Source organism: Myotis brandtii, unplaced genomic scaffold (genome assembly GCF_000412655.1).
Source record: "Myotis brandtii unplaced genomic scaffold, ASM41265v1 scaffold18, whole genome shotgun sequence".
NCBI lineage: Eukaryota > Metazoa > Chordata > Mammalia > Chiroptera > Vespertilionidae > Myotis > Myotis brandtii.
This window is the reverse complement of record NW_005356674.1, coordinates 3,002,452-3,022,354: the sequence shown is the minus strand read 5'-3', so window position 1 is coordinate 3,022,354 and position 19,903 is coordinate 3,002,452. Positions and strand designations below refer to the sequence as shown.

Here is a 19,903-nt window from a genome sequence, read left to right as displayed (position 1 = left end):
GGGGGGTAAAGGAGGGAACAGAGCTATTTGTCTTTCCATCAGAACACGGGCTCCTCCAGGGCAAAGAACCTTTGTTTTTTTCATTTTGTGATCCCAGCCCCTGGCAGACGGTTAGAGATGTGGAAGAGCCTCAGCAGATGTTTACTGAGTGGCACTAGAGGCAGCAGTAATCCAGCAGCTGCCCTTCTACAAGGAAAACTGCAGGCGTTCTGATGACTTGACCTTCCAAAAACAACTTGAAATTCTCCATCTACTTTACCATCTAACAACAGTCATAGGTAGCCTTGTGCCAACTGTCTGTACTTCCTAATTCAAGGCTGGTACTTAGGTCATGTCTCCAATAACTAACCTGTTAATAACTCCAGATTTCAGTGAGGTGAAAGAGTGCCAAAGGTTTCCATAGGTATGAGAATGCAGGCATTGTGATCATTATATCCAGCACCACAACATGATCACAGCATACAACAGAATTTGTATAAATTCAGCTAAGCTAATGAATGGTCATAGTGGAAACCAGAAAGACAGGGTATCAGTTACATAAATTTTTTCAACTAGATGTATCACCTATATGAAGACAACAGGTTATGACACCAAATTTATCATTAACATTTTTAGGATTTCTACAATAAAAGTAATTAAAAATCATGTAAAACAGGCTAAAGGGTCCTCCAAGTTGCTATCTTAAGAAACTGAGATCTGCAATATCAGAAACAAGCTTTGATTACTTCAGATATTTAGTTGAGGTTTTTACATTACCTTAAAAATACTTTCTTACAAGATATTCTGGTATTTCACCAACAGTTTTACCTTTTATTAACCTAGATTAATGTAATTATTTTTATTCTGAGAGTCTTCATCTGATTAGTAGAGAAGTACAGGTTTGCTGCTGGAAAAAAAATGGAAAATGTAGAAGTTAAAGTCATTCTTGGTTCAGTCATCTAGAGATAACCATTATTTACACTTTGGTATATTTCTTTTTGCCATTTAATGTTACATGTCTTTCCATCAGAACATGGGCTCCTCCAGGGCAAAGAACCTTTGTTTTATTCATTTTGTGATTCTAGCACCTGGCAGACAGTTAGGGATGTGGAAGAGCCTCGCAGATGTGTTTTCATAAACATGACTGTCAGTGCTTCAGGGTACTCTCAAGCAATAACTCACCCATTTCTCCATTATTGGACATTTAGATAGTTTAGAACTGTTTTTTAATTTTTAATGGTGGGTTTTTTCCTTTATATTAAATGTAGACTATATAGAATTACTCTTTGTAAGAATTCCACACTTACTTCCATTAGCACTGGAAAATAAGGCGCTATAGGCAAAGAAGGCCAGCCAAAAACCCACCGGAGCAATCTTCCAGAATGTAGCTAGTGAAAGTCAAGTCTGGAGCAGGGGTTGTGTGGAGCCTTGTGTGGAGCCTGACTGTCCTCAGTGAAGTGGGAGAATTCAGCAGAGGAGCAGGGATACTGGGGGCAGAGGAGGGAGGTGACAGCATTTTATGTGTATATTCGGGCCTGGGAAGAGAAAAAGAAGGAATAACAAATTAATATGCCAAAGTAGAATAGTTCTGAGTCATTTTTTCATAATGCTCAGTAAACAGCCTTTATGTGGACCTTAAATTATTAATACGATGTTTTCATTTTTTCTGCATTCAACAAATCAAAGCCCAATTTTAATTTATTTCAATAGATATTCACTGGTACCCACTCTAGGCCAGGCAGTGGTTGATAACAGAAATGAATGAAACCCTATCACTTCCTTCAAGTTCATAATTAGATCATATTTAAACTTGTATTTGACTGTCTACATCCCAAATAAAAAAAGGATGACCCTGGGGAACTATAAGAGATCCTCAGCCATCAAAAATGAAGTGATATCAACTTTCTGAGGCAGGAAAATGACTGGCACTGGCACACATTAGGAAACTTTAACAACAGTTAAAATAAAAAACTCCCTAGTCATTGAATGGGTCAGCAGGGAAATTCATTAGCCAAATATTTAACTTGCCAAGTATTTCAGCTAATCCACCTTAAATCAGTAGCTGTTTTTAATTTAAAAGTATAAAGGTAAAATTCATCTACTACTATTTCTAAAGCATTATAGACTCCATATTAGAGATCTACTTAAAATTTTATTCTATGCTTATAGCTACCGTGTTAGATTTCCTCAGACAAGCCCTAAATCAACTATCCTATCTCTTTGCCACTGAAAAGAATCAAATCCCAAAACTGGAATCAAACTACAACTCCCAGACAAAAACCTGAAACTGCATACAAATCCTTTGTCAGACCACATAAGAGCCAGTCGTTATTTCCGCTCTTTCCAGCTGTTTTAAGTTTGCCCAGAAAATTGCTCATCTGAAAGGGAAAACTTAGAGAAACAGGTTTCTAAATGCAGTCTTATTGCTAGCAAACACACGTATAAACCATTGTTCTCCCTTATGTTAACAATACTATGTTTATACTAAAAGAATTTGTAAATATGACAACTAGGATTTCCAGTGAACTATTTGTGAACCCTATGAATTCTGCTTTATTTTTTTTAACGCTTTACTCATTAAAAATGATTAAATTAACAGAATACTTCATAAAATTACCTTCATTGGAACTCAGAGGAATCCCAGTGACCTACCAATAAACCTGAAAGAGGTCATTTAGCAGGAAACTAACTCTCTCCCCCAAGAATTCCTGGGGAGCAGGATAAAGATTAAGGCTCTTCTAGTTCTGACTTTAGTGACTTCAAGATCACCTCTGCCCCTTCACCATTTTATGATTCCAGGCTTCCCCAACAACTTGACATATCATTTTACAAGAGCATTAGGACATCACAATTCATTCAACAATTCATTTTAAGCCGCTAGTGCCAGGTATTACAGTATAGCCCAAGGATATTGATGAGTTACAAAATGGACACTTTATAGTCCAGTGGGGGAAGACAGCTATTTGATTATACAGTTATGAATGAAACAAATAGGGTGAACCAACAATGGAGAGAGGCTTGCAAGGGTGCTGAGGGAAGAATTTCCTGAGGAGGTGATGAGAACTTTAAGAAAGAAACAGTTGTGCAAAAAGCAGGGAGTAAAAATGTCCTAGGCAGAGGGAAAAAATATGTGCAGTGGCTCTGAGACAGGACACAAACAGTGTATTAAGAACACTTTAAAAGGCCAGTGTTGCTGGAGTATAGTGAGCAACAGAAGGAAATGTGGTTGGAAAAATTAGGGAAACTATTGAAAGAGTTTAATAAGGACTAATGTAATCCCCTTACATATTTTGAAGCTTGCTATGCTAGATTGGTAGAGGTGCAAGAATAGAATCAAGGAGACAAATAAGGAAGCCATTACGGATATCTAAATAATGGTGGTAGCTCAGGTACTGGGAATCAGGAACTTTTAAATGACAGCTCAGATTTTAAAATGAGCACAAGTAAACCAAAGGGGGAAGGGCACTGCAGGACACTGAAAAACCTGCACAGTAGCATTAGGTCCCAGACCATAACCCATTCTGACATAGTAAATAGCCTAGTATGGCAGTAGCAAAGGGTTTATGACAAGAGTGAAAGCCGGAAGACTACTGTTAGAAAACTATTGCAGTAATCCAAGCATGAAAGTATAGTACCCTAAACAAAAATCAGTGCTAATGAAGAAGAAAAGGCAGGACTATATCCGTGTGATACTGAAAGTGGTAGAAGAGATTGGCTGGATTTGAAGAAGGGAGGGGACAGGAAGAGGGAAGAGGAATTTGGGATGGCTAGGTTTCTGGCTTTGAGTGGGTAGGACTGTGAGAAGGGTAAGTTCAGGTTTGTATAAGCTCTCACACCAGAAGAGCCATGCATGGTGGTTTCCAGCTTAGGAAGAGGCCGAGGCTGGACATGCACATTTAGAAGCCACAGATGAACAAGCCATGACAAAGGCTGATTACCGGGAAAGTACTTAGGAGAAGAGCTTAGTCCAGAACCCTGAGATGCACTGACACTAAAAGCTCAAGTGTTAGAGCAGGGTTTATCCACAGCAGCATGATGTTTTAAGCTGAATAATTCTGTTCTGAGGCATCTAGCACATTGTAGGAAGTTTAGCAGCATCCCTGGACTGTACCCACTAGATGTCAGTAGGACCCACCCCATTGTGACAATCATATCTCCACACATTGCCAAATGTCACCTGGGGGTGAGGGGAGGGAACCACTCCCAGTTGAGAACCACTGAGTTAGAGTCGTCTCCAGAACACTAAGAAGGACACTGACAATAGGTTCTGAGTGAGCTCCCTCAATCCATGAGATTCCTCCCATATCTCTCTGTGCATGGTACTGCTCTTGGTGCCTTGAAAATGCAAAAGAAATGGTAACATTCCAGTCTAACCAACCTTCAGGGCATTGGAATATCTTCATGTACTAGATTGTATCAGATCCATTGCTGGAGCCCAGCCCGTGTGGCTCAGTGTTTGAGTGCCGACCTATGAACCAGGAGGTCATGGTTTGATTCCCAGTCAGGTTGCAGGCTCGACCCCTAGCAGGGGGCATGCAGGAGGCAGCCAATCAATGATTCTCTCTCATCATTGATGTTTCTATCTCTCCCTCTCTCTTCCTCTCTGAAATCAATAGAAAATATTTAAAAATAAATAATCCATTGCTAGAAATCACATTTCTGGTATGAGGCTATAGTGGGGAGAAGTATGTATTTTTATAAAACTTTTATTCACAAATGACATACACACAAAAATTGTGACCCTGCCCCCAATATAGGATTGTGCCACCATCCTATCACTTCTCAATCATGAGAATAATACCTGACATTTTCCAAGAACTTATAATTTATAGGCTCTCTCACCTAATCTTCACTCAGCCCTTATGATAGGAACTGCTGTTATTAACTGAGGAAACTGATGCAGAGGGGTTAATAAGCAACATACCCAAAGTCACATTAAGTGATCAAACTGAAATTAGAACCTCCAAAGTCCATGCTCTAAAGCTAGACCACTTAGCCACTATTCCAGATGGCCTCCATTTGACTGTAAGGAAGGCGCTGCTTCAGTCCTTTTCATCATTTGTATTTCTAGCACTTGGCTCATGCTTAGCAACAGGAGCTAAAATATTTACTGAATGAGTCTAATCTAAGGTCAGACTTAACTCTTTAACTTACTCCCAGATCTGCACTGAGGTGTTTAAGAAATTAAGAGCTCACAGACAGCAGCAACCACAGTGTGTAACACTGCATTGCTAGAATTAACTTTTGAGAATTGCATTCCCAGAAATGGAGTCTCTACCATCAGCCCTGCTTCACTTCCCATGTTTTTGTCCTCCTTATCCAGCATTGTGAGAGGTGAGGAGGGGTGGAAACAGAAATTAAGTATGTACTGGAGTATTTTTGCAAAATGACTAAGTTGTAATTTTTTAAAATAACTTTTGATAGGATCAAAAACTGATACTCAGGGAGAAGTTTTCCGAAGATCAAATAGCCTTTTTTTTTCCTTTTTTTAAAGCCTCTTTTCAAAAATGTTTTAGAAAGTTGAGCAGGTGCCACCTAAGGGGTATACCTGCCTCAGCATATTTTCCCTCACTAGTCAGCCTTGGTACTTTTTGTAAAAGGACTATTAAGTACAGAAATTTCTGCACAAATGTTGTAAAAAGCCCATGCAGAGAGTAACAAAACTAAGCCAGTTATGTCAAGTACTACAAGAGACTTTGCTCATTGATCATGTGTATTTTTCTGGGCTCAGGTGTAGCCTGAGAATGTTTATCATTTTAATGCTTCAAGCCACCATCACCCCCAAGAGATAAAATATGTCATTCCTGCCTAAAGCCACCCTCAGGGGTAGCCTGGAGGATATGGAACAGGGGGGTGAGGGTATCAGTAAAAGGGGAGTTAGCAGAGGGAATATGTTGTGTTCTACAAAGAATGGCTTCAGTCTATTCCATGTACACACTTGCACAACTAAATGTACTTCTTGCAAGCCATGCAGCTATAAGCAATGTGAGTTAAGAAAGTTCCCCACTTTGCATGGAAAGCATTCATGAAAAGCTCAGACTTTATGGACCTCACACCTTCCCTAACCTAGCTGGAGCATCATTCAGAACATTCATTCCTACCAGGCTCCTAAGGAAACCTTTTTTTTTTTTAAATTTTTCTTTAATCCTCACACAAGGATATGTTATTGATTTTTTGAGAGGGGGAAAAACATCAGTTGGATCTCCAACTGAAGATTGAACCCACAACCTATGTATGTGCCTTGTGAATTGAACCTGCAACCGAGATATGGGATGATGCTCCAACTGAGCCACACGACCAGGGTGGGAAACCTTGATACAGCACATTTTCAACAAATTCTAACATGAATTTGGGCTTTAAAGAACATATTTTCTCTTCCAGAACAGTCTTCACCAGGGGGACTCAATTGTTTATAGCTGCCATTTAACAGCTTTTACAAGCTGGTGCTCAGTCTCTAGTTTACAATATTGACTTCTACCCACTTTCTTTTAAAAAATCAGTAAATCACTTTTGCTGTTTCTTTCAGTTCTTTTGAAGATTATGAAACAGAGGAACCTGCCTCTCCCTCTGAAATTGGAAACAAAGGCAATAAAATAGCAACCTCAAGCCTTCCTGAGAAATGTGGAAAGCTTCAGTCAGTGGATGAAGAATAGTTGCCAATGTCTATAATGAAAAGGAGATATGTATTTTAAATGCTTTTTTTCTTGTGAAGAGATGCTTTAGTTTGCAAACTGCTTTTTAAAGGCTTTGATTTCTGCAAGTGTGTATTGGCACTGGGAACTTTAAATTTTTAAGCAATAGGTCTGGATATACACACTCAATTTGCAAGACTACTCCAGTTTGCCTCAAACCTCTTACAGAGATTTCCTTAGAAGCAATTACAATGATATACATCACCTTCCAAAGTCTGTGAACCAGCACTCTTCACCCTGAATGTACCAAGGATCTCTTGGGGACAGTGTCAAGCACAGTAATAAGGAGTTGCCTGTGTTGTCCAGCATCCCTGAGGCCCCTCAGGGTTCCTGTGGAGCCCAGAAGAAACTTTCACTTGCAGAAAACTTGAGTCAAAAAATTCTGGAACTTGAAAAAGCATTAAGGGCCTCCAGAACTGAATTAGCCCTGGTAATAAAAGCACTGCCGAAACATCTCAGAGACTTCTTTTAATTATGTGTGTACTGGAGTTCAAAGATCTTGAACTTACTTGGTTTAATGTATTATTTCACAATGACCTGCCAAACTGCTAGTCACTTTACATCCTCAGGTATTGTAACCACTGGGCCTTCCAACTTTGCTGGCAAGCTCTGAATAATCCCTTCCCCATCTTGACTGTGGGTCTTAAATAAAATCTAAAGAAAAAACTTCTTACATGAAAGTAAGTACAGAATTTGATTCATACTTGAAAAAAAGTTTCCTCTTAACTCATCCACTATTTGTAGAAAATTGAATTAGTCTCTAAATTAGCTGATACCCCATCTATACTTCCTATCAGAAGGCCTTCTTGAAGACTTAATGATATATGAAAACTCTTACTAGACATATTCCTTTCATGACTTAATATCAGACTAATCCAATAGTAAAAGCCTCAATCTAAACATTATTCCTTACTTCATGGTGTAACTATTCCAAATATTCCATCCACTTCAGTATTTATCACAGAAATAGAGGAAAACAGTGATGCCACCCAAAAAAGAAAGCTATTTCATGTACTATAGTGGTCGATGTATTCACTACAGATATCTACATTTGTCAGCAAGTCAGGATGCAGCCAAATCCTGATAACCTTCAAGATAAAACTGAAAATAAACTATAAAAAGGATGGAAATTTCTGACAATATAAAAGACACCAAAAAAAAAACCCAACTTTTTAAATATTCATCTCTGTGAAAAGTCATCAACTTTTCCCCTATTAGTGTTTTAACCAAAAGTCCTGAATGTCAGAATAGCTTTCCTTCTCACCCCGACTTGGTTCCCATGCTGGTGGTTAAGGCCAAATGATGAAATAAACATTTGAGTTGTGGTAGGCAAAAAGTGGAGAAAAGGAATATTAGGAAATGTACTATCAACTGGTGTAACAGCAATCCTTGTCAATATACTCTGTTTCTTGTTATTTTATCTCCATGATCAGAAATGATCTTCCATTTAACTGTTAAAGAAAATGGTAACTATTAAAACTTAATATCTAATAATTCACAAAGTAAAAGCTTAAAAGTGACTATTTGGAGGAAACACTACATGCAATAACCTAAACATACTGATAAATAGGATTAAAAATATTTATGTGGCACATAAAATTTACCATCTATCCCATCCAACCTTTACCAGGAAAGGAAAGCAATTACTTTTTTTTTTTTTTAGAAGCCAGATATGGTTTAAAGGTTTTATTATCCATAATGACCTAAACTATTTCTAAGACTCAGCAAAAAGTAAAAATAAAATCCAATTTTCCAATGTACATTTGATTTTTTTTTAACTTGGCTTTACATTTTTCCCTTGTTTCTTACTAAAGTCCTCTTATTTTCACTTTGGTCAGTATTTGATTTCAAAAAGTCTGTAATTATTATAAAAGCAAGCTACCAATATCATTCCATTTAAGATAAGACTATTTTAATTTAGGTTACCCCAAAGTATCACATTTTCAGACATAAGAATGTGTTTCACTCCTTTTCTAGAGTTGAACGCAAGAAATGTGAATTTGAGGAACTAAGATAGTATGTATTTGACTTCCTGGTAAAGATCATGCTGCATATAATCATTACCGCCCAACTGAAAATTTCAAGTTACAATATCCCAGTCTCCATGATAAAAGTTTCAATTGAAGTTTATCGTAATCCTAATGCTAGTCAATGAAAAAGTGAGTTTCATAGCATAACGTTACCAAAGTAATCAACTAATAAAATTCTATGTATTTTCCCTGCACCTTATCTATGTCATTGTATACGGTTCAAAGTGTTTATAAAACTCTATACTGATTAAATGAGATAAGTCATTTGCTCAACTTTTGGAAATGTTAAGGTATGTTTGAATAGAGAAGCCTGCATGACTTAACTTTTGTTTTTATTTTCCCTTTTACGAAAATTAAATAAAGACAAGTTGTCAAATATGAATTCCACTAAGATAATCACTACATACTGTGCTTTTAATCACACTTGAATTCATTTTTATGTCTGAGTAACATTGTAAACAAGCTTGAGTTTCAAAGAGAATAACTCTTTGAGCCCCCTGAGAAAACGATAAAGATCTGTAAGGATAACACCTCAAAATGAGAAGTGATTTCCTCTGGGGGATGGGAAGAACAGGGTTTGGGAATGAGAGGTTCACAGGGATCAAAGAGAACTTTAGTCTTACATATAATACATTCTTTTAGAAGAATATGTAATTGATTATTTAGGTACCTAAAAATACTTTTTAAAAGGAGGGAAAGCCCGGCCTGTGTGGCTCAGCTGTTGAGTGTCCACCCAGGAACCAAAAGGTCGCTGGTTCAATTCCTGGTCAGGGCACATCAAGGATTATTGGCTTGATCCCCAGTAGGGGGGATGCAGAATGCAGCCGATCAATGATTCTCTCTCATGGTTGTTTCTCTCTCCCTCTCCTTTCCTCTCTGAAATCAATATATATATATATATACACACACACATATACACACACTAAACATTATTAAAGGGAGGAAGAAAAGTTAAAATACCATCCAAGTGTTAGATTCCAATACCATACTTTGAATTTAGTATTTTTTAAAGCATTTTATATTTGTTACTATGATATGGGGAAGGAAATTTTACTTTTCATATGTTGTAAGACTTACTTTTCTTCCACAAGGTCACCGCAGAGTTGTTTTAAGCAAACTAGATAGAACACAGTAAAATAAAAGGAATTCTTACCCTTACACCTCAGCATGAAAATGTACACTTAATGAAACTAACAAAGGGATAAACTCTCAGCTCTAAAATTTCTATTACCTAAGATGAAAGATCATTTGATCACTTATGTTAATAACAAAGACTCAAAAAGAACAAGTGAAAACATGTCATATTAAATGCTGTTATTATTTTGGTAGTATCAAATCCCGATGAAGTAAATCCAGTTACTTCAGTAATAATTTCTTAATCATCCCTAGTTAGCCGTAACTCATGGTATAAAGGAAAACAATGTAAAAATCAAGGCACTGTATTACTTCCCCAAATGTATATAATATAGGCCATTCAGAGCATGCTATCCCAAACTTTTCAGTATTCTACAACATAGAATTAGAAAACTAACATTTATTGATAGATTTAAAGTGTAATACAGGTTTCCAAAATGTGGCAGTGTGAATACCAGCATAAAAAAGAGAAACTTGTGCTAAAAACAACCTGAATTCATCATTGGCAATATTACATAACAATCAAGGCCCTCACATACTAAAGACTTCCACTTTTTCTATATTGCCAACCTCCCATGCATCAAAAAACATAAAACTAAGATTATCAAACTTGGGAAGCAATAAGGTACTCTATGACTTTTAAGATCATAATATTAGGAAAGATTGGGAGTTTGCAAAATATATCCTAATCATCCATGTATACAATCTCATTTCTAGTCATTTTTGCAGTGATCATTAATGAATAAAGAACAGATTTACAAGTTTATATATATAGCAGGGCATCTGGGTTCAACACAAAACTGTTACAAACTTTAGGCAAATACATGTTTCATGAGACACTAACACTTGAGGAATTAAATAAAATTCCAAAACTTGGAAAGCAAATAAAGACAAGACAACTAAGAAGCATTTTCCACCATTTACTCTTGTTATCAAAAATAGTTCAACTCTTCTTGCAAAACAAAACAAAATAGTACATACTGGACACATACATCACATTTTTCTTCCTATGGCTTTAGCCCACCCCCACCCCGAGACACTAACACTTGAGGAATTAAATAAAATTCCAAAACTTGGAAAGCAAATAAAGACAAGACAACTAAGAAGCATTTTCCACCATTTACTCTTGTTATCAAAAATAGTTCAACTCTTCTTGCAAAACAAAACAAAATAGTACATACTGGACACATACATCACATTTTTCTTCCTATGGCTTTAGCCCACCCCCACCCCACCAAGAGACCAAAAAAAAAAAAAAAAAAAAAAAAAAAAGCTCAACAAGAAAAACAACTCTACCTGACCACATTCACAGAAAATGACACCAGGATACACTACAAAACAGAAGGAGGTGTCATCTGCTCTGTGTCCAAGGTTTCTTCTCCATGTCTTGTCCTAGGTGAGTAACCATCATTGAACATGCTGTGTGCCAAATCAAAACGTAACTTCAGCATATGTCAGATCTCACGAGATGGTGAACGTAAAAATTGGAAGTTTTCCAGCAGTATTTTTCTTTAAATAAGCACTGTCAAAGCAGCAACTCTTCTTTTAAATCATAAGGTCATTTCTTTACAACCTAGTCAGTCCTTGTTTTATTTGGGCTGTGCTCTTTCAAGCAACTGACCAGACTTCCCTTCAACAGAATGTTTGTGACTCACTTGTCTTCCCCATAAAAATTAAAGGGAAGAAGTGCATTTAAACTGAAACATAGTTTGTGCTTTACATGCAAAAGAGCATTCTAAAGAAAATCATCCTAGCTTCAAACCTACCTAAATGCAGAGGATTCATTAAAAAAGGCATTTTTATTAGGCCTCTATATAGAAGCCTTCATAACAAATAGCACCCTAAAAAAAAAAAAGCATATTTAAAATAGTCTGTGGCAAACTATTCGAGGAAACAAAAAATCAAAGTGGCCAATAGCAGTTAAGTATAATGCAAAAATCTGGATACATTTGGGGGCATTATTCCAAAATTATTTTAAATACATCCCAATTTCTAAATAAAACGTTTACATATTTTTAATTGTCACATACTATAATCTAAACTCAATCAGCTTCAGAATAAAACTGCTCTTCTCCACTTCATTTATCTAATTAGAACATTGCGCACAGTGAAGAAAGGATCAAGAATTTTTTCCCTAGAAATAAGTCAGACTTCACTAAAAAAAGGAGCTCAACTCACAAAATTTCGGTAGCATAAATAACTAAACATAGGCAGTCTGACAGAATTTCAGTTTGTTCACCTTTAAAAGACAGATTTCTTCAACATTCTAATGAGGGGCAAATTTTCTTTCATAATACTGCTGATTTAAGAACTGCTACATACACCAGTAGCCAATTTTCATGATCAGAAATGGTATTGTCAGCATATAGATTGAGCTGGACACATCAGCTTTTCAACAGGAGAAACATCAATGGCATCTGAAGATAGCAAGCACTGAGTCTCCTGAACAAACAATGGCTATGTTTCACAAAAACTTAGCACAATCTTTATGGACTGACTAGATACCACTTCCTTACATTTAATCATAAACTTTGATTACGCACAAAGCATGACCATAAACAATGAGGTTAATGTTATCTTCCTTGCCAAAGTTCATTTTGTATAAATCAGTTGCATCAGCATTTGTTCTCAAACTATGAGGTTCTGTAAGAACTAAGGACATATAGTTGTAGGGTTACTCCTCCATTATCTGCAAACTATTTCCCCGACACTAACACATATAACTTAGCAATGAAAACACTTGATACAAGTGATCTATATGCAGGAGCTCCGGCAAGTTAAACCAACAAAACCATAGCTGCCTTAAACTGTAGCTATTTCCCTACCAGAGGCAGGTTTAAAGACCCACTGATTTAACAGTCGAATCTCATGTCTATAGCTTCATCCAAACTTTTATCATCATGGGTACTGGCAGCTAAAAACGTCGTTACTGGGGACCCTGTGACATTAATTACACTGGTGCTGGTACTAGCATTGCGCACAGCAATGCTAGTCACATTAATGCCCAAAGTGAGCCTGGTCTGCTCCAAGGCCTTTTCTGGCACAGCAAATGCCTCCAACTTCTTCTCCCCATTGGCCATATAGGAGTTTTGGCAGCCACGACATATACAATCTAAGCAGGCTTTGCGGTTAGAGTAGCAAGGGCAGCGTTGGCCGCGGCATGTAAGAACACTTGGATTTTGAGTAGCACGCCCACATTTACACCCTTTCTTTTCCTGGGTTTTTTTACACACAGTCTTGGTAGGACTTCCTGGCATAAAATGATGACTAGGAATCTTTTCCTTTACTGTTTTGTCTTTTTTAAGAATACCTGGCTTGGTTTTAGAGTGAGATTTCTTGGATCCATGGTCATGACTCTTTTTCATGCTTTTAGTAGATAAAAGTACAGTTTTGCTGATTTTAGGTGTTGTGCCTCCATTGGGAACAGTTGCTATAGGCTGAAGAGAAATTTTGCTCTCCCGTTTCACTGTCACAGGAACAGATGCCCCCAATGTTGGGCCTCGGATAATGGTAGAAATTGGAAGTGGCTGAACTTTCTCACTGTCGCTTTCTGATCTGGATCGTTTTCTATTCAATTTTGCTACCTTCGGAGTTGCTGCTGTACATGATAACCCATGAAGTGCAGGACTGGTGGACATAAAAACATTATGGCTAAGAGACTGGGAAGAAAGCTGCAGAAAAGGTCCATTGGATACATTGGATACTTCCAAATTGGGCTGCAAATTAGGGCAACAAACCTCTGTATTTGAAACAGTTTCTAGGCTGCGGAGTACTTCCTCAACACTCAGTAACAGAGAATCACCAGGTTTTATATCTTCACTGAAACTGCAAATATCAATGCCTGTGGAGCATAAGTCAGTGGCTACCGTGTCACAGACAGGTGGCAAGCTGTCAGACAGATCTTCAGTTTTTATGTCAACAGTGTTACATACATCAATCGTATTTGAATGTTCAGGGGAAGGAATATTTATACCAAATCTATCTATTGAAAGTCCATTATAAATAGGCAAACCATTGATAACAGAACTGCCGATAGCAATGCTGAGGGTGCTTTCAGATATTGGAGATAAACTAGCTTGAGGATCAGTTGTGGGTTCTGAGGTCGAAGGTAAAGGGGAATGTGTCAAAGGCAAAGTAAAGGATGAATCTGAAGGTTTTTCTGTCTCCTCACAAAGCAATGATCCATCATTAAGCAAAGCCAAAATATCAGAAGAACCGTCGACTGCTTCTATTATATCGCGTGCCAATGTAGTCTGTGTTATATATTCACATAGTTTTTTGTAGCAGTTCACTAGGATGCTTAACTGCTTGTTTTCCTCAAACTGCTCATAGTCTTTGCACCAACTACATGAAGGTTTCATCATCATTTTCTTGCCTTTACAAGTTTTGCAGACATAGTGTTGGCAGGTGGAGTTGGTGGGTGCAATAGGATCTTGTAGCAAATGTCCTAAGAGGGGGGGAAAAAGGAAAGCATAGATTTTAGTAAAATAAATTTACAATTTCATATACTGAATAAGATGAGATTTTTAAGTAAGCTATTAAAATTGAGATGGGTTAAACTCACCAACCAGACCAGATAACAAAAAATACAGGGTGGGGCAAAAGTAGGTTTACAGTTCTGAGTATGCCAATGAGTTTATTCTTGTATTATTATTTATTAATTATTGTATAATTTTCCATAGAAATAACTGTAAACATACTTTGCCCCATCTTGTACATCTTATAGGAAATGAAAAGTAGCTAACTTTACTTTCATGCCATATTCCCTATTCCTTTATTTTCCTCGATTCTGTGTCTCTTCCCCAAACAGTATGTTCTGATCCACTTATACTTTTCAGTTAAGGCTATAAAGAGGTAAAGATCAGTCACCAAAAGCACAAACTAGGACATCAACCTAATAATGCTACATAATACTACAATATATTGAGCAAAATCATGTTATTTATTTATATTTTTAGTGATTTTAGAGAGAAAAAGGGAGAGAGATTTACTATCCCACTTATTTATGCAGTCATTGGTTAATTCTTATATGTGCCCTGACCAGGGATCAAACCCACAACCTTTGGTGTATCATGACAATGCTCTAACCAAATGAGCTACCCAGCCAGGGCCCATATTGTTTATTTTGTGTTAGACCAGCGGTTCTCAACCTGTGGGTCGTGACCCCTTTGGCGGTCGAAGGACCCTTTCACAGGGGTCGCCTAAGACCATCCTGCATATCAGATATTTACATTACGATTCATAACAGTAGCAACATTACAGTTATGAAGTAGTAACGAAAATAATTTTATGGTTGGGTCACAACATGAGGAACTGTATTTAAGGGCCAGAAGGTTGAGAACCACTGTGTTAGACAATGAGAAAAAGATATGAGCAAAAGAATCACACACCCCCGCCCTCTCGCCCTCATTAAACATAGTTTGAGGGTACTAATCAATTAGTACAAAGGCATCTTCACAGAAAGATATAATTTCAAACGATTTTAATACATAAATACTAATCATAAATTAAGAAAATCAAAATGGAGTTATGAAAAAAGAATAGTGTCCATTTATTAAAAGCAAAAAAGGAGTAGTACTAAGAGGTAATATGCAAATTAACCCTCACACCCTCACAAGATGGCTGCCTATGACCAGGCCAGCAGGGGGGTTAGTGAGGGACGACCAAACGACTGAACAAGCAGGCTGCATGGGGCGACCAGGCCAGCAGGGGGGGTTAGTGAGGGACGACCAGGTCGGCAGGAGGGGGAAGTTGGGGCAACCAGGCCAGCAGGGCGGGAAGTTGGGGGCAACCAGGCAGGCAGATAGGTGAGCGATCAGGAGCCAGAGGTCCAGGATTGTGATAGAGATGTCCGACTGCCGGTTTAGGCCCAATCCCGATTCCAGGGATTGGGCCTAAACCGGCAGTCAGACATCCCCCAAGGGGTCCCGGATTGGAGAGGGTATAGTCTGGGCTGAGGGGAACCCACACACACACGAATTTTGTGCACCGGGCCTCTAATATAAAAGTAAAAGTGATCACCCAGACTTGCTATCACTCCCAAATTACAAATGGCCTATTTATATGAGCCAGTAAGGGAAAAACAAAATAGTAACTGCTCCTTGGTTCCCAATTCAGGACAAATGGTTAGTAATTAACTCACAGTGGCACGTGTTTTCTCATACACATTACATAATTTAAGACTCAGGTATAAAAAAGAAGGTACTTCCAGCTATGGCCAAGTGTAATCAGCAAGTCCTCTAACTTAGAAGCAACTAGAATCAAAGAGGACCTATGGTAGCCAAAACAATTTTGAAAAAGAACAAAAAGTTGGAGGACTTAAACTACCAAATTTCCAAAATTTCCATAAAGCCACAAACATTAAGATAATGTGGTAACGGCAAAAGGACAGGCATATAAATCAATGGAACAGACCAGAGAGTCCAAATCAGTTGACATTTGTGGTCAACTGATTTGTGTGACAAGAGTACCCAGATAACTCAATAGAGAAAAGAGAGTATTTTCAACATAATATGTAGGACAATTTGGTATCCGGGTTTGATTCCGGTCAAGGGCACATACCTTGGTTGCAGGCTCCTCCCCAGCCCAGGCCCTGGTGGGAGCTAGTGCAGAAGGCAACCAATTGATGTGTTTCTCTCACATCGATGTTTCTCTCTGTCTTTCCCTCTCTCTTCCATTCCCCCTAAAAATCAATGGAAAAATATCCTCGGGTGAGGATTAACAACAACAACAAAAAGTAAAAACTAATGGCATACTGCTATACACCTATTAGAACAGATAAATTCAAAATGACAAATAATACCAAGAGCTGGCAAAGATGTGGACAAACTGGAACCTTTCTATATTATCAGTGTGAATATAAAAGGGTAAATCATACTGGAAAACAACCGGTAATTTTTTTAAAAGTTAAACATACATTTACCATACAAACCAGCAATTCTACTTCTAAGAACCTACTCAAAGGTAAATGAAAATATATTTCCATGTAAAGAGATGTATGTGAATATGCATAGTAGCATTATTCATAATAGACAAAAACTGGAAATAATCCAAATGTCCATCAGCTAGTGAGTACATAAATAAAATGTAGCATATTCATACAATAGAATACTGTTTAACAATTAAAAAAAAAACTATTGGTACATCCCAAAATATGATGAACTTCAAAAACATGCTAAGTGAAAGAAGCCCGATGCCAAATACGTCATTGTATTATCCCATTTATATAAAATGTCTAGAAATGACAGAAAAGGAGAAATAGTGGTTGCCTAAGGCTAGCAGTGTGAGCAGGGATTAATTGCAAATGGGCACAATGGTACTTTTTGGAGGTGATGAAAATGTTCTTACATAATGGTGTTGGAGGTGATGAAAATGTTCTCATATCATGGTGTTGGTTATGCAGTAAGACAAGGCCCCAGTAGTTGGAATCTCTTAGAATATCCTTCACTTAATCTAAGGAAGGGCATAGGGATATATACTAGTACATATGCACTTAAAAAAATGTTATCTGCCCTAGCTGGTGTGGCTCAGATGATTGATCATCGTCCCGTGTACCAAAAGGATGCAGGGTTCAATTCCCAGTCCGGGCACATGCCCAGGTTGCAGGTTTCATCCCCCAGGGTGGGTATGGGAGGCAGCCAATCAATGTTTCTCTCTCTCTCTCTCTCTCTCTCTCTCTCTCTCTCGCCCCTCTCCCTTCCTTTCTCCCTAAAAAAATCAATAAAGCCAGGCAATGTGGCTCTGTGGTTGAGCGTTGACCCATGAACCAAGAGGTCTCTAGTTTGATTCCTGGTCAGGGCACATGCCCAGGTTGCGGGCTCCAACCCCGGTACGGGGCATGCAGGAGGCAGCTGATCAATGCTTCTCTCTCATCATTGATGTGTCTCTCTCTCCCTCTCCTTCCTCTCTGAAATCAATAAAAATGTTGTTTTTTTAAATCAGTAAGAACATTTTTTAAAACTGGGTAGGAGAAATTAAACGAAGTGAAGTGAACAGGGATAAGATTCAACTATAGTGTTTTAAAGAAAATCCTTCAAAATCAAAACCCAAAGGAAACAAGTAATTGTGATTTTACATCAAATTGATACAACCAGTCAGAGATTAACTTCTTTAAATAACTTTATAACACAGAATATTAACTCTAAACCTCTTATCCTCTTTTTTTGTTTGCTTTCAGTAATTACATTGTTGGTGGCAGTGCTGATAGTTATATTAAGGGGAATGTGGGGATACAGAAGAGGGTAAAGGGGGAATAAATGGTGAGGAAAGGAGATAACTAGGTGGTGAACACACAGTACAAAATATAGATGATGTATTATAGAAGTGTACATTTGAGCCCTAACCTGTTTGGCTCAATGGATAGAGCGCCGCCGGCCTGCGGACTCAAGGGTCCCAGGTTTGATTCTAGTCAAGGGCATGTACCTTGGTTGCGGACACATACCCAGTAGGAGGTGTGCAGAAGGCGGCTGATTGATGTTTCTCTCTCATCGATGTTTCTAACTCTCTATCCCTCTCCCTTCCTCTCTGTAAAAAGTCAATGAAATATATTTTTTAAAAAAGAAGTGTACACTTGAAACCTATGTCACCCCAAGAAATTCAAAATTCTAAAATATATATGGAAAAGCAATGGCTTCATTTTGTCACTCGACAAAAATGCATTATATAATTCTAACCTAAATGGCATATATACACAAAAAGAATATTTACCAGCCAACAAAACACTGTATTTATTTGCCACCACCGCCCCCCCTCCAGAATTCCTCCTTCTAGTAATGCTTCTATTACAGCAACAAGGATTGCCTAATCAAAAACCTCAAATCAGGCCCTGGCCAGATAGCTTAGTTGGTTAGAACATCATCCCAATATACCAAAGTTTCAGGTTCGATCCCCAGTCAGGGCACATACAAGAATCAAACAATGAATGCATAAATAAGTAGAACAAATATCTCCGTCTCTCCCTCTTCTCCCTCCCTTCTTCACTTTCTTTAAAATCAGTAATAATTTTTTTACAACAGCAAAAACTTCAAATCATGTAACTAATTTTATATAAACCTTATTTGTTGTTAATGAAATGACACTTGAGGATCAGGAAAAACTAACCAAGACTCACAAGAACATCATTCTGAAATGCCACGTTCAGAAAGGAAAAAATACACACAGACAGGTCATTAATGATTAAAAGCAATATAATAACATTTCTCCAAGAAGCATTCTTGGAAACTAGAATGCTAAATAGTCAGGAAATTCACAAGAAGACTCAAATCTTATGGTATTTAGATATATGGAATATATGAAAAAGCATCTGGAAAAGAAAAAAAATCTCTGTAATAACACCTCAACCAGTTTTACCAAAATAATGAAAGAGAAAAATAAAAACAGTATATACTCCAGCACAGCCATTGTAGCTCAGGGGTTGAGCATCGACCAATGAACCAGGAGGTCATGGTTCAATTCCAGGTGAGGGCACATGCCCAGGTTGCAGGCTCAATCCCAGTAGGGGGCATGCAGGAGGCAGCTGATCAAATGATTCTGTTTCTCTCTCTTTTCCTCTCTGAAATCAATAAAAATGTTTTTTTAAAAAAACAGTATAGACCCCAACAGCTATAAAATATGTGGCGTCCTATAGAAAACAGGAAGCAGTTTTCTGCTTTTGCTGATAATGCAAGCAACATGAAACAGAAGAGGTCTCATAAAAGATACATTTCAACATACTAAATTCAGTAAAATATGCTTTCCATCACAGCCTACATTTGCTTCCCAACAAATGGACTCACATCAGAAATAATTAGAAAATAAAAAGCTGCCAGAAACTCATATTAAAGCTCTAATGCAAAAGGAGGAAAAGAGTGACAAAGCTTCAGAAATATAATTATACTAGAGGCCCGGTGCACAAAAATTTGTGCACTGGCGGGGGTGAGGAGGGTGGGGGGTGTCCCTCAGCCGGACCTGTGCCCTCTCACAGTCTGGGACCCCTCGGGAGATAACCACCTGCTGGCTTAGGCCGGCTCCCCGGGTGGCAGATGGCAGGCCCGGATCCCGCGCTGGGTCACAGATGGCAGGCCTTCTGCA

At 38.0% G+C, this 19,903-nt stretch overlaps 2 protein-coding genes and 1 long non-coding RNA gene across 3 annotated transcripts in view; 1 reads left to right on the top strand and 2 right to left on the bottom strand.

Annotated features, from left to right (window-relative positions):
- Positions 1-9,088, top strand: part of PPP2R3A (protein phosphatase 2, regulatory subunit B'', alpha) — a 118,757-nt gene extending 109,669 nt beyond the window's left edge. Inside the window, exon 14 of the mRNA XM_005863541.2 lies at positions 6,506-9,088. Coding sequence (XP_005863603.1) covers positions 6,506-6,632 — 127 coding nt within the window. The 3' untranslated portion in view covers positions 6,633-9,088. The remainder of the gene's footprint in view (positions 1-6,505) is intronic.
- LOC106725647 lies at positions 402-4,444 on the bottom strand. The gene is made up of 4 exons (XR_001361568.1): positions 4,358-4,444; positions 1,287-1,514; positions 808-886; positions 402-490 (listed from the first exon to the last, which is right to left on the bottom strand). It is a non-coding gene; the product is annotated as an uncharacterized LOC106725647 (long non-coding RNA).
- Positions 9,089-10,939: 1,851 nt separating the features above from the next.
- MSL2 (male-specific lethal 2 homolog (Drosophila)) overlaps positions 10,940-19,903 on the bottom strand; it is a 33,875-nt gene continuing 24,911 nt past the window's right edge. The window contains exon 2 of the mRNA XM_005863543.2: positions 10,940-14,282. Coding sequence (XP_005863605.1) covers positions 12,688-14,282 — 1,595 coding nt within the window. The 3' untranslated portion in view covers positions 10,940-12,687. The remainder of the gene's footprint in view (positions 14,283-19,903) is intronic.